At 39.4% G+C, this 16,070-nt stretch overlaps 1 protein-coding gene across 1 annotated transcript in view; it reads left to right on the top strand.

Annotated features, from left to right (window-relative positions):
• The window catches only part of TMEFF2 (transmembrane protein with EGF like and two follistatin like domains 2), a 169,105-nt gene that overhangs the window by 89,305 nt on the left and 63,730 nt on the right, over positions 1-16,070 (top strand). The window contains exon 5 of the mRNA XM_024195282.3: positions 6,829-6,925. Coding sequence (XP_024051050.1) covers positions 6,829-6,925 — 97 coding nt within the window. The remainder of the gene's footprint in view (positions 1-6,828; positions 6,926-16,070) is intronic.

Here is a 16,070-nt window from a genome sequence, read left to right as displayed (position 1 = left end):
CATCTCGAAAGATTTGTTCCAGTCCTGAAAGAGACTTAGTTTAGCTTAGGAGCTTAGCTAAGGCAGAGACCTGTTCCAGCAAGGTTACAGGGATTCCCTTATCAGCAGGTGGTATGGGAATCCTTGTAACCTAAGTTACTGCAGTTGCTAATGGAACTAAATTTAAAGGAAGTATATTTTCAATGCTCCAAGTCTTTTTCTGCTGCTTGCTTCTTCACAGTAGCAGAGTCCACCACCCATAGTTCATGCGGAAGAGTTCAGTCAGAAAACTACATGACAAAGATGCTATCATCATGAGTAAAGGTGGTAGAATCAGTCCCAAAATATCTTTCAAGCTAGAGTATGCCACAAGAACACAGCCCATGGTAACATCCAGGAAGCATCACAAAATCATCCCCCGCTTCACCCCCGCCCTGGCCTCGGGGTTCAGTAACTTGCTGTGGGTCTATACCAACAGCAAATTACTACAACCTCCATCTTCCCAGTGCCAACTCTGCTCTACTGGCTAGCACACCAGTGGGTGAAACCAAGGTTCCACCCACTCTCAGTCCATCTACCCACAGCAGACAAAGAGCACCCACTTAGCCATGTGCATCCAGTCCTAAGGCCCAGGCAGCCTGTGCAGTAGCAAAAGGGGGGGGGGCGGGGAGGGCTGTCTTTTGTGAGTGCATAGGCTGAAGGACAATCATGGGCACTGTCTTTTCCTTACTTTTCTATTTGTTTCTCTCTTTCTCCCTAATCTTACCTACTGTATGGCAATATTTAACATGATTATTCCAATTCCATTTAAAGGAATTAGCCTTCCATGATTCAGAATTCCATAGCACAGGAGCAAATTGTTAAAAAAAATATTTGATTGTATTACCTAACCACCAAGTGATTTAGTAATCACAAAAGGGTAATGAGGTTCCCAATCCAAGACAGACAAGGCAATTTCTCCTGGTTAGCTTGTATTAAATTAACTGCATTATTTGGGACTTAACAAGCTAAAATTAAGGTTATTAGAGACAGTAATCTAAATCAGATTACATAACACAAGTCGGAACGTAACCATAATAATGCAAAGTACCTATATTCCATGCATCTTTTATACTATGATAGTATTTCATAATGTGTATTTGTTGTATTTATACAACATATTTTAAAAAAATTCTTGGGACAGCATTCTAATAATTTTCATTACCCTGAATAAGCCTCTGCAAACCGGAACCACTCTTTGAAGGTTGTCTTACTGCTTTCAAAGCTATATGTATGGAATGTATCTTAACAGCTGCAGAGCTATGTGATTGGTGGGCGATCCTACCGCTTAATTGCTTTCTCTTTCATGTCACCCACCCTGCCTCTTCTCCTCTGACACTGACTGCCCTGTGCACCATCCATCAGAGGAGAACGTTTGCTCCCTTTGTCATTTAACCAATATGTGGCCCCTTGCGTCTCAAGTCAAAATTTTCTGCTGCCCACTCTAGGGTTAACAATTCCACTATGGATGCTGCTGTGAAGGGGTGGATGGAAGCAAGCTTCCAAGAGGTATAGATAAAAGCATATTTGATTACCTACCAATCTACCTGTTGGAAGAACACTTAACAAGATTTATCTATCAGTTCAAGCATCACTATTTAGTATCTTTTTAGTTAAATATCAGACCTGCCACAGCGTTAAACCCCTGATGAGATATAATACAGTGGCAGGTTGGATATTTAAAGTCAGAGTGTGATTTCCTATATGCGCAGGTGCCTGAAAGAAGTATTCACAGACTGAAAGAATTGAAAGTTTTTACATAAAATTGAGATTTGGAAAGAAGGTTGACGTTTCCACTGATGGTTGGGGTTTTTCCATTATTCTGGAAGCCAGACAAGCACAAAGTGAGACAAATATGCTGAAGATGTAGATGCTTACAAAGTGGTTTCCTTAGCAACAAAAACAATATGAAATCTTTCCAAATTTGGTTTCTTCCTTGTGTGAGGTTCAGGCAATCCAGATCCTGTTGATAACGCAGCTATCTGATCTGAGTGCAGTGAGGCTGCCAGAAGAGGGCCAGATGCTTAAAATAGGGGCTGTTGTGGTTACCACAGTCCATTGACTGTCTAAATTATGTTTGATGCATCTCTAGCTAAGAATTCCTGTTGCTGAGGAAATTGAGGTTGTCTCTGAAGTGACTTTCAGATAGTGTTAAAGTCATGTTAGCATGTTTCCTGTGTGACAGTAACTTGCATTCTGGAAGTTGCTAATCATGCTAACACAAAAAGGAACTTGCTCCTTAGCAGTTCTGCATTGCATTAATAATAAAAGACTGGCTTTGGCTGTTAAAGCTCCCCTGAGACAAGTGCCCTACCACATTGCTATCCCATGGTCCTCTGGAATTGTTCAACTGTATTAAACCTGTAAACTTGCTAATAAGGTAAGAACTATATGTGTTATGGTAAAGCAAAGCACCCTTTTATTTTTAGCAGGAGCAATTCACTTTTAAGAGACAAGATAGCTTTTTTCCTTTGCAGCGGTAAACTTTTTTTTTTATGTCTAATTCATTTTCCTCTGTAAAGATTTTTTTAGTTGAGCTACGAAGACAAGTGCAAACTAGCAAGTGCGCAAAGAAAAAAGCAGTCACCTTAGAAAATGAACATCTACCAGTCCTGAAGCTAAATAGCAGAAGGAAATACAGAGACAATAACTCTTTCTGAGATGTCTGCTTTTATCAAGGCCACTCATCTGCACAGCAGGAAAGAGAGAGTGAGAGAAAACTCATCTTAAATGTGAACCATAGACCAAGGCAAAAATTTTCAGCCAAAATTGGAAAAGTGTAGATTCAGTGACACCAAAACGTTTTGCAAATTTAACTAATTTTCACCAAATTGTTCATGTCAAAACTTCCCCTACCTTCCCCCGCAAAAAAACCCAACAAAACACCCCAAATCAAAATGTTTAATTTTGACATTTTCAAAACAAAACATTCCAATTTTTTCATTTTGCAATTTCCTTACAGAAAATTTAAATATAAAAAATACATAAAGTTTAAATGAAAAGTTTTGCTTTGGATCATACAAACATTTTTAAAAAATTGTTTTCGGTGGCGCTCAAAATGTTTTTTTTAAATTACCAGCCAGCTGCAAAATCCATTATTTGCATAGCTCTAATTAAGATCAGCCATCTCTGTAGACATTGAAAGCAGAAGAATGAGGAAAGGCTAAGTCATTGCCATTTAATCAGGAATGTGTAAGGTTGGGTGCTCGGAGTCTCAGTGGTGCCATTAGTAAATTGTCTCTGGAATGCCAAATACATAGCTTCTTTGATAAAAGAGCTACCTGTTCATTTCTAGCAGAAATTAAGAGCTGTGCTATCCTTATATGAAGATGTTCCCCTCTAGAACATCTCCTTTTATTCAAAATATTAAACCTTTCAATTACATGAATTGTTTAAAAAAATGACTTACATAGCTATTAAATTGCTTGAGATAGTGTGAAAAGTCCCTGGCCAAATGTGGAGGTAAAATAAGGACACACCTTTTTAACTACAATGAAATAAAATGAAAGTGATTTTTGGAGCAAAGAATAGAAAAACGAAAGATGTTTTGCTGAAAATATAGATTCTCTCCCTCCAAAATTGGGACAAATGGCATGTTTACAAATGCTCAGTTATGAGATAGATGATACTTGGCTCTTATATAGTGCCTTCCACCTGGAAATCCCAAAATGCTTTACAAACTATACTGCAAGTATAGTTATCCCCATTTTACAGCTGGTGAATCTTTTGGGCAGGGAAATTGTAACTGGTCTGAGCGAGAGCTGGGAGTTGAGTGCCTGAGCCACAAGACCACTGCCAAGATTGGCTGCCAAAAACTGCCCTTTCCAAGAAATAGATTACCATTAAAAATCAAACTTGGTTAGATCAGCTAAATTTCCCACACCTTTTAAAGAAAACATCAAAACGCCATACTGGACCCTTCTTCCAACAGTGACAACTCATTGGAGCAGAAATCCAGAGCATGTTTGGTTGGCTTTCTTTTGTTGTTGTTGTTGTTGTTGTTTTCAGCTTCCCTTGATTGCTTAAAACTGAAGTTTTGTGTGTGTAAACATAAATAAACTGATGACAATTCTACAAGCTGGGAAAAAAACCCAATTGATGAAATGTTAACTTCCTTCTTTTATATCCCAAAAGTCACTTTAGGTGAAAATTTCTATAATTTAGATTCAGGCAGTGATCTGATGAGAAATTCCTTTAGAGTAGCTCAAATCTAAAAAATATAAATGTTTACTTTGACTTTGTTAAGCCTACAGGAAAAATATATGAGATTCTCTCTCTTAGGTACTTCTATGGTTGCTATCATTGTAGTATCTGAGGGCTTCACAACCTTTAATATATTTATCTTAACAACACCACGGCAAGGTAAAGAAATATGCTATTTCCCCATTTTAGAAGATGCAGCACTGAAGCAAAGACAAGTAATAGGCCTAAATTAGCAAGTAATTTTTGGTGCCTCTATTTTTGGATTCTCAACTTGAGACACTTTGGGCTTGAATTCACTACGGGGGTAAGTCGACCTAAGTTACGCTACTCCAACTACGTAAATAACATAGCTGGAGTCGACGTAACTTAGGTCGACTTACCCAAGTGTCTTCACTGCACTGTGTCGATGGGAGGTGCTCTCCGGTCGACTTCCTTTACTCTTCTCAGGGAGTTGGAGTACCGGGGTTGACTGGAGAGTGCTCTGCCATCGATTTAGTGGGTCTTCACTAGATCTCCCTGTAGTGAAGACCAGCCCTTTAAAGAGCTTGATTTTTCTTCCAAGCCCCTTCTAAAAATCTGATTTTTAAGGTGTCTCAAGTTAGGCACCGAAAAATCACTAGCCCCTTTGAAAATTTAGGCTTGAATGGCGAGGTCACAAAGGGAGTTTGTGGCAGAGCGGAAAGTCTCCAAAATCCTGGCTAGCACCTAGGTCTAGGTCCCTAACTACCCTTCCTCTTTTTGGGGCTTAGAACACCTATCTCATAAAAACTGCTTTGCAGTAATTTGGGATCCTTTATCGTTTTGTGTTGCACCACTTTAGGGGGAAAAACAAACCAATTTGGTGCCTGTCCATACAAACTTAAAATGTGTGTAATTCTAGTACTATAGTACCATTCCCGCAACTTTCAGAATGTGATGAGTAGGGCTGGGCACAAAATGGTTTTCCAGTCCCATGAAAACTTTTGAGATTCTGGAAAAATTTTCTCATCCTGAACTGGGATAAAAAAGTCAAAATTGTTAAAAATTTCACAAACCAAATGTCTGACGGGTGGGGGAGGGGCGGGGGGACAACTGGTATCAGTCAATCAAATTACTGTATTTCATTTCTAAACATTTTGTTTCAATTGAGCATTTTTTTAAATACCTTTCCTTTACAAACAGGATCTTTTGACAATTTAGAAACTTTTCTTTTCAAAAAATTTTTTGTCAAGACATTTGTTGAAACCAACTTTCCCTGGAAAAGTTTTGGTTTTGACAAATCAGTATTTTTGATGGCGGCAGGTCAAGGGGAGGTGGAAGTTTTGCTGGAAAATTCCTGACCAGCTCTAGTGATTAGTCCTGTCAACTTCCATGGGTCTACTTACATGCTTAAAGCTATCCAGGGGCTTCTGTGCTTCTCTGGATTGGAGCCTAAATCTCTATCCTGCAGTAAATCTGCACCACTGTTCTACATTTAAATGAACAAATAGTAAAAGGAAGACATTAAAAGTAGGTAGCAAAGAATTTCTATGCAGATATTGACAATCAAAGTTGTTATTTTAAGTCTGGTTGAGCTAATTATTCTGTTACTATAAGAGTTATATCTTTATGTATTGTGTCTTACTACAAAGCACCTATCCACAGCTCTCAGTACTTATACTGTTTTATAAAAAAAAAAATATAGCATTCTGTTGGATCATTTCACAGGAATTCTCCCTAAAACTATCCATCAGTCCACTTGTACCCCTCTCAACTTACCCATTCATATTCTTCCCTTAGTTCCTTCATGTAATTTATGGGACATTAAGGGCTGAATTCAAAGCCCAATGTAACATTTTCAAATTGAATTTCAGTGGCACTTAGACTCCTATGTCACCTATGTACTCACTTTTGGAATTTTTACCTTATATCCCTGTGTCCAATTGGGTGCCGAAGGGGGCCCATGAGAAAATTCTGCCAGCAAAATGAAAGAAGGGGTGGATTGATTTCTCTGTCCCTGGTGGCATTCTTCCCCCTATCTGAACAGTGCTAAATCATCCCTGCCAGAGATGACTAGTTCTCAGGGCTCATAACAATACTGCTGAAGAGACAAATCTTTTGCCTTTGGAATAGACCAGATAGCACCATGAGACAGATATTTTCCAAACATTTCTTGGGGAAGCATACTCCCTGGGTTCCTCACAAGATCTTCACCTGGACAGACTGCAAAGGACACAAGTAAATCACTGTGCTATACTATCAATCGACTCCAAATATTTTTCCAGGAATAAAGCAGTGGAGCTTAATATGAGTTTGCCGGCTCATTGTTGCTGCCTCCTTCCTTATTATGATGTTGAGAAAAAATTATTGTTGAAATGGGAAAGAACATACATTGATTTCTCCAGTTCCTCTCCTCTTCTCTCAGCAAGCGCATGTATCTCTGGTTTGTGGTGTTTATCCCAGGTAAGGGGGAAAATGTTTGTGGTAGTCTCTTGTTTGAAATATGGGTGTCACCCAAGCACCACCATTTTGACCACTGTGTTAAATTATCAAAGGTTAATATATAAATTTAGCTTTCCTATAGATGAGAATCACTTTGCTGTTGTTTTGTGTTTACTAATGGACATTCTTCTGCTTTGTATCAAACAGTCAATGAAGGCTCAGGAGAAACCAATCAAAAAGAGACGTCCACTTGTGACATTTGCCAGTTTGGGGCAGAGTGTGATGAAGATGCAGAGGATGTTTGGTACAGTAATTTTACACATTTCTTCTGTAATTAATGTCCTATTATTTAAAGGTGTCATTGCTCAGAAACCCACCATGTGAGAGGATATTAACCAATAATGTACACCCTTTCCCTTGTCCTCCGCCCAAAGTCCATTCATCGTACACATAGATAGAGACATTGCAAATCATGTTCTGTTGGATTGAGAGCACTTATTTGGAAGGGCAAACATGATACAGCTGGAAGACTGTCTCTAAACTGCAAGTGTAAAACAAACAGAAAGGAACAGATTAAGAAAAGAATAGGGAGGGAGTAATACCAAAGAAAGTTATTAGACATGGTGTTAGTCAGCTGACCCCATCCAAACACCATGTTCTATGCACTACCAGTCAGGCATGAAATTATGAACATTGCTTCTCTTCAGTAAGGAAGGTTATGGATGTGGTAAGCTAGGAGAAAGCACATGATCAATTTGTGCTCATTTTGATCTGGTCCTGCCAAGCTTTCAAAGGCCTATGATTTTATGCTTAAAAAAAAAACTGGCTCTGAATCCAGTTAGCAAGAGAAATTGTGCCACTGAAAAATAGAAGCAAGATTCTTCATGATTATATGTCTGTAATAATGGAATGAGACTGAGTTAGAAAAAAGTGCTTAATTTTGATTTCGTCTAAGAGTATTACACAAATCTTCTGTTTCCCAGTAGGATCTTCACACAATTATTCAGAAGTGCTTTGGTCATGCCTGTGTCAAAATAAAACCTTGTTAAAATTAATATATCAGAAGTCACAGTCCAGTGGTTATAGTTTCATATTTAGGTGAGCTTTTAAGTTGGAGTAGAAGAGAAGGGAAGAATAGGGAGTATAACTGGGTACATGATAATATTATTAACCATGATAAGCTCTATATAATGCTAGCATTTGTTTGTTTGTTTGAGGGAACATAACAGATAAAATAGCATAATTCCCTTCCTTTGAAACATCTATGAAGAGCAACATGACTTCAGGAACTGAAGTGCACGGTCTTTATCGACAGGCAGCCTTTCTTCAGGGGAATACACTTTGGGGTACAGGAGGCAGGGAAGGACACTTAGAAGGATGTTACTAGTTAATTTGTTAAGAGGTAGTAAACCAGATTTCAAAGCAGAAGTAAAAAGACCATGATAAGGCTGTTAAAGAGTTGTTTTGAAGTCAACAGTTCATGTGCTACAACAGAGCTCTGTTTTCCCATTCCTGCCCCCTGATTTATTTTGGATAAATAAGAAATAAGTCTTCTTTGTGTAAGCCATTTTTATTATTATATTTCTGAAATGGAAGCAGGCTATGTATTGAGAGCCTAGATTTCTTTCAAATATACTGGGACTGAATTTCAGAATTTGACATGAACCAAAGTCAATCACATTCCTTCATATACATACACACAGATTTAGTGTGTGAAAAATAAATGCTCCAGATTAGGTGAATAACACACATCCGTTTATTATTTGATTGATATTTTTATGTTTATCTCGTTTCAGAAACAAAATTTCTTTGATTATCTTACTTGACTGATTAGCTTTGTGGAGTCCAAATTAGGTCAACGGTTACTAGCAAGCATTGGGAACTGTTGTTATGAGGAAATTAGCCTAGAACTTTCAGTTTGTCCTATCAATCAGAAACTGTTCCGAAGCCCTGGGGTTGGTGCTTGATTCACTCCAAGTCAGAGGAACGCAGGCTGGTAGTAGAAACTGATCATAGAGAGCCGTGGATATGAAGCTGGCTGCTTGCCTAACACTTCTAGGGTGTCAGAGTAGATCAGAGACGAGAGCACAGGTGTGATAGCAGATGTGGCTGGGATGCTAATGATTTAAAGGGACAATTAACATTATTCTCCATTACTACAGTCTGCTTTTTTTAAGTCCCTTGTTCCTGTTTTAGCTCTATTTTGTCAGTCGTTGTCAAATGCCACTCAGCTCAACAGAGCTGTTGTCACTATTTTTAAAAAATTGTTTGACTTGTAAGACATTTGATCTATTAATGGCCCAACTACTGGGATTCTGTTAGGAGGTATGTTGCCCTGTAACAGATTATTTAAACTGATAGAATGGGTGTGGCCATTTTCTGGACAATTTGGAGAAATTTGTAATAAACAGATAGCTTTCTGAATGCATATTTGTCCATTTTACATTCTACCGTTGTAAGTGTGTGTGAGATCTGGCATTCCATTAGTGAACATCTTTACTGTGTTAAGAACGAAGACTATTCAGCTTGAAGTCTTTAATGTCTTGCTTCTTTTAATCTGTGAAATCTTCTTGTCACTAAGAGGATCGTGTATTGCTGGCACTGTTCCCACTTTTAATGCACTTTGCACCAGTGGGCTTCATGAATATTTAAAGTAGGGCAGTGGCTGTGCTCTTTAGCACTAGATTGCAATCTATTGGTAAATCAGACATGTCGTGTTGCTTACTTTGGGTTTGTATTTCTGAGCTTGATAAGGAGTAATTGACTTTGCAAGACAGGGCTACTCAGTGTAACGCCTGAGAGAGATACAAAAGAAAATGGAGAATGAAACATAAGGTTCTGAACAGAGTAAAGTATTTTCGAGATTGTCCAAAAAGCATTTGACAACACTATTAAACTCTCAGCCAGTGTATAAATAGTACATATCAAATGGAGTGCCCTTTGATATGGTAAAGTGGCTTAGTGTCAGTGTACAACCATGTCAAAGACCCAGATCCAAGTCTTAATCTCTTGCTTTATAGACCATTGAGGGAGTAGGCATTCTTCCTACACTATGTTAGTCATGGTATGGAAAGATACCAAGCAAGGTCTTAGATGTGTCCATTTAAGTGGAGTGATGTAACTAATAGAAATAAACCTTATAAATCTGCAGAATTTCCATAGCAGAAGAGATGGGGAAAGAACTGGAGTATTTTCTTAAATCAGGATTAAAAGCTAAAAACCTCTGATTTGTAAAGTGAATCAAAGTCAAAATGATGTATCAGGGTTAAGTAATACCCTTTTCTTTTGCATTTCAGTATCAAAGTGTAGTGGGCTTGAGCACTGCAAAGTGCATAGATTGTGCAGAATAAGACATGGTTAAAAGACTTGCACAGATGTATAAAGTATACAACAGAAAATAAACTCCTGTCCCCCAAAACATACACACTCCTTCCTAAAGGTATTAAGCAAAGAACTCTTTATCTCATATTTCATTTCTAATCACTAATATATATTGTGTAAATTCTACTAAAGGGGAAGTGAACAAACCAGCTAGCAAAAGACATGTATCAATATGTTTAAACTGCATTCTCATGCAAATAAACTGCATTATAGATGATAGATATTTGTACAAATATGATGCAGCTGTCAATAGCAACTACTCCTAAAATCAATAGCGCTCAATAAATCAATATTTATCTTTATTATAGTAAAGAAGGAAAATGTAAAGGAAACTAATATCTGATTTTGTCGGCTTCCCAATCCACACAGCAATTAGGTCAGTCAGCACTGGGTCCCTTCCCTCTTCAATCAGTTGCTCTCAACCAGAGCATCTAAAAAAAAGATGTACTACCAATTTTCGTATAAGGTACTAAAAGGTAGTTTGAAAGCCCACATACATTACAGGGGTATTGGCTGCTTCATGTTCAGCAGTGTGTGTAATAACTGTGTGTGACCTACTTGTACTGGATTCAGAAGCAACCAGCTACTTTCGTATCTGCAGTACTCTGTGCATTTTATAGTACTGTGAGGTTATAATGCTTCATGTTGCTTTTTCTTGCTCCTCAGAGAGAAATTAGGTATTCGTTCACTGTCAGATTTACTTGCAAAATGGTATTAAGTAAGGGAGAGTTAGCACAATGTAGAAACTTCACTTCTGCAAAAGTTTGTGGTGATCCACAAAAGGTATGTCTACACTGCAATCTCAGGGGGGATATACTGTAGATATACTCACGGTAGCTTTAATCTAGCTAGCATGGCTAAAAATAGCAATTAGGATGCAACAGCATGGTCTTCAGCATGCACTGTACAAGTCTGTCCAGAATCCTGGGTATGTAACTTTTTGAATACTGGGAACTTGGTGCCACATCTGGCAAAATTGTTTTGTTTTACATTTTATACTGTTTTAGTTCAGACCCATTATTTGCTTCTCAGTTCCGCTAAAATTCTCACAACCATGTAGGTGACTTTGGATCCTAAATCTCATTGCTCCTAAGTGCCTAGGTCTCTTTTGAAAATGGGACTTAAGCTTTTAGACTTTTGAGAATTTTGCCCTTCCTATCTATTAAGTTGGTACGATCCTTTAGAGGAATGTATTTTTCCTTTTAGAAGATTGTGTTTGTTTGCACAAACTTCTGCCCTTGCAGAGTCAAAGGATTTATTTTCCTAATAACATTCTTTTAAAAAAATATAATAATGAACCTGGTTTTAACAGAAGCCAAGACTGTCTGGAATTACTTATACTTCATGTTGTTTTATTGTCAATATACTTTAGAATGTCCTGGTAAATAATTTAGTCTACCCCCAAAGAAACTGACAATACTTTCTCTATCGGGGAAGTCTCTTATGTAGACAATATTTCATGATTTTCAATGTTCCTGAATAAATCATAAACCACATTTTGTTCTGTTTGTATCATTCACTACAGTCTGTTATGGGACCCGGTATTTGATACATAAATCTCTTGTCCAAATTGTAGATTCTGTAACATTTGGTTCAGTGGCAAAAAATGGCATACAATTATAGCAAGAGCTCAATATGTGTTCTTGTATGTAACCCAAAACAATAACATTAGATAGTAAAGCTAAAGGATTATTTGTGCATACTTGATTTTTCAGATGTTAGTGCCATCTCTGCTCTCAACCTCCTGGATTGAAATTCTGGTCCCACTGAAGTCAATGGGGGAGTTTTGCCATTGTCTTCATTGAGGCTAGAATTCCACCACACCACTGTAAATATGGAGTAACTTCATTAAAGTCAGGGTTACACTAGTGTTAGTGAGAGCAGAATTTGGCAGAGTGTAAATCCAGAGTAACTTCACTGACTGCAGTGGAATTATTTTGTGATGGTGAAATTGAGAATAGAATTTGGCTCACTGACTGCTTGGATTATTTCCAGGTAAATACCAATTTCTGAATAGCTAAAACTTGCTTATAAGCATTCAGAGTTTTTGTTTGTTTGTTTCGTTTCTTGTCACGATACTCCCCTGCCCGATTCACAGTGGCTAAAATCTCCCATTGCTTTCAAATGGGACTCAAACCCAACTGCTGCAGCCAAGATGGCTGCCCCCTATTTGGCATATGTGAGCTAAACAGGAGACAGTAAAGGAACAGAAAAATGTGTGTTTGTAGAAGATGGCAGAGAAGGAGAGTGTCAGGGGGATACTAAGTTAATGTCGAGGAGGAGAAAAAGAATGTGAGGTTCAATAGACTGTAAGGAGGAAAAAAGAAAATATGGGTGGCAGATGAATGTAGGGGACAAGTGGGGAACAGGAGACAGAGAAAACAGGGAGGGAGAATGTGAGGAGACAGGAGTCTGGGAGAGGTGGCAAGAGGGGAGGGATATTCAGAGGGACAGAAAGACAGCTTCTCCACCCCCAGGGCTAGGAGAAAGATACATGGAGTCCCCTACCCCGTAGACAGCAAGGAGGTCTTTTGTTTTCGTGTGTGCACTTTGTGTGTATTGAAGGTTGATATTTCCCATCCAAAGTGTGCTGGCTGAGAGAGACATTAATGATACAAGAGACAGCTGGATAGTGTCTAAGGGAGCAGTTCTACTGGCATTTAGATCTTGGTATTGGACTGCATCAAAATGGCAGCTGAGCTACGCTCATTATAATGGTGTGCACATGTGGTCAGGCATTGTGCAAGGAAATCGGCATGCTTCTCTGTGCCCTGATTCAGTTTCCATGCACAGATGAATAGGTAATCTACAGGACAACAAGAATCCATTTCCGTTCTCCTGTTAAACTGGGCACACGGTGCACATTTTCTTACTCCTCTATTAAGGATCTGTATCAAACAATGAGCTTTTTGATCCTAAGTTGCAAAATATCTACCAAATGGTTTACTGCAAACCTTTACTAACATTTGTTTAAAAATTGTTTTGGCAGTCTGTTTTGTAATCTGAATGTACCATAGGGCATTGAAAAGACCAGGCCCGACATCTGCCTTTTTGTGCAACATAAACAAAAGGATCCGTTTGGGCTTTGTAAGGGCAGAGCTCTGTGCTGATTGTACAAAGCTGAAGCCACCACTTTGTTATGTAACTCTGTGTCTAGGAGAAACTTGCCTCACAAGATTGTGAAAGTGCACAGACAGGATAATATGAGAACGCACATCAAATATTAATGAGCATTGACACATAATCTTCTGTGTACATCAGGGCATTACAGCACGAAAGAACAAGCATAGGCACCTTGGACAGTAATGCATTTTTGCACCTATTTTCCCTGTCTAATTTTTTATTTTTTAAAAAAGCTCTCCCCACCTCACATGCCCTGCATTTAGCCAGAGTCATGGCCCTAGCAGTAAACTGACTGGTGCCTTGATGACGGCCTATTTAGTTGCAATAAAAAGCCGATTGGCCTAATGTGCAATCAAGAAAGAAGTGACATTTATTGCTTCAGTTTTATGATGCTGTGAACTGAGCAGGATTTGGAGCATTATAGTGCCTTCAGGGGGCAGGAGATCACAAGCAATGAATCATATTTATACCTTTTCCAATTTTCTACTAGCATTTTAGCAATAAATAGATTGTGTTACTGAGTTTTATGTAAGTATGTTTAAGAAAGTAGGAATGCAACTTTGTCGTTCAGAAATACATGGGTTAGCTAAATAGAGCAGCCGAGAATAAATGTGTGTAAAAAGCTGGGGAAGCACTGTCCCATTTTCTGTCAAACATCCCAATAGCATGCTCCATCTCCCCCATCCTGCTTTATGTTAAACTATTAACTTAAAATTACACCCTTGGTGGAAGGTTGCAGGTTCGTTCACACCTCCATGAGGGAGCAGGAACGCCACAGTTTCATTCACAAAACTCAGCCATTTTTTTAAAAAGGGCATTAAATATAAGCATGACAAGAAATAACATGGACAACAAAATATGGTTGATGTCTACTGTTTGCAAACCACTGCAGGTGTGGAGTAACATGTTTCCCATGTGGTACTGGACAGAAGCACAGCTATTCTCCTCCCTTGCCTTCCTCCTAAATGTTAGACAATCCTGTTTCCATCCTGGGTAAAGACTTCCTCATAGAGCAAGAGTGTTCCTGTGAATGTCAAACCATAACTAAAAGCCCATATGCAGTATTTCTGTTCCTGGTTAGATCGTATCTACCACAGACTTCACCAGTCTCTTCTTACTCGGCCATGCGTCCTCTTTTAATGCTTCCGGATAGTAACTAATTGAAACTGAACACATCCTCACCAGAATCAAGAAAGTGGGTGCTATTCAAGCAGAATCGCAGTGGTTACCCTATCACCCGCACATCATCTCCAACAAACAATGCCTTACATGCACAGTAACAATGAATTCCTTTTGCCTACTCGGCTCAGCTACATTTGTACTTTAACTTGATCCATTCTTTGGTCCTGAAGAAGTGTGGTTTCCTTATCATCTGTTAAGCTTGGCCTGACGTACTTCTCCATGAGACTGTAAATCTCATTCATTCATCAATCTTTCCTACCCCCTTATTGCTGTCTTTCTGGATCCAACCAAGTCTCCTGATGCCAACCAGCCAACGCCTGCTTGTTGCGTGACAATAAAGAGAAAAAAGACAGCCTGTTTCATTCACTGCCCATTGCTGAATAATAATACTGAGCTTTGTTTAGGGCTTTTCACCCATAGATCTTAAAGCACTTTACAAAAGAGGGTATCATTATCCCCATCTTACAGAGGTGAAGAGACTTGCTCAAGGTCACACAACAGGTCAGTGACGGACGTTAGACCCCAGGTCTCCTGACTCCCAGTCTGAGGGCCTATTGACTGCACCAAGTTCTGACTTTTAGCAACATCCTTCCTAGATCTCTTCCAGACGGCAGTCCCATGCTGGCCGCTATAGAGGGTGAAATGTAATTACTGCAGATACAGAAATACTACAGGGTACGTGCAAGGCCTCGAGGAATGTAAAGATAATCCTGTGAAAATTTCATTAAACAGCTAGACTGGATTTTAGACTGATCCTGAGTCAGCTCAGGAACACTCCATTTTACCTCCCCCTACATAGAAGGGGTGGGGGGTCATAGCTTTTAGCATAGCTTCCCTCACTTCCTTGGATCCCACTGATGGCTCTCCTCAGTGTCGGGATTTGCTCAGGGAATGAGGGGTAGGAACTCGGGTTGGAGATTGGAAGCAGATGGCCTGGAGTTGACTGGGGTGGGGGCACGTCATTCCCCTTGCACCTCACTCCCCACTGCACTCCGGGGAGATTACCAGGAAAAAGCAAGAAACAAGGTGGGTGAGGTAATATCTTATCGTTTGAGCTTACACAGAGCTCTTCTTCAGGTCTCTGCGTAAGCTCAAAAGCTTGTCTCTCTCACCAACATCCAATATCCAATAAAAGATATTACCTTACCACCTTGTCTCTCTAATATCCTGGAACCAACACAGCTACAACAACATTGCATAGGAAAAAGAAATAGAGCAGAGCTGTTCTGCAGTGGTCCTGAATCCCCCTTCGAGGGGTGTGCCCAGGGCAGCCAGAAAGGGAGGGCAGACTGGGACCCAGAGCCAGTGCACATGGCATCTTGCAGATCCCCTTGGAGGAAGACATTTAGAGGACATGCCCCACTGATTAATTTATGGGGCGCTCCCACACTTACGGAGCAACTGGGGATGAATGCTACAAAAAGATCCTTGCAGAAATTTCCTTCCACTTAACCCCTTCTCAAAGGTTTTATGGGAGGGGGCAAACTGGCCTCCCTGCAGATCTTTCAGACCTCAGTTCCCATGGAGTGCCCTAATGCTCTTCTCCTAGATGGAAAGGCAAAGTGATTACATGAAAGAACAAAATAAAACTTTACCTTTGACTCCCACCTTTTCGGTGCTACCGCACTCTGTGAGCAAACCTAACCTTTGAAAGCCTGCGACCATTTGCAGGCCTACATGACAAGGCACTTCATACAATTAGGTATCTTTTTCTTGATTCTATTGTGTGTTGCAAATTAATATGAAACATGGTGACTAATTGC

This window comes from Terrapene carolina, unplaced genomic scaffold (assembly GCF_002925995.2).
Source record: "Terrapene carolina triunguis isolate 2854851 unplaced genomic scaffold, T_m_triunguis-2.0 Scaffold62, whole genome shotgun sequence".
Lineage (NCBI taxonomy): Eukaryota > Metazoa > Chordata > Testudines > Emydidae > Terrapene > Terrapene triunguis.
Note: the sequence above shows the minus strand (reverse complement) of the source record. Positions and strands in the feature narration are given on the sequence as shown.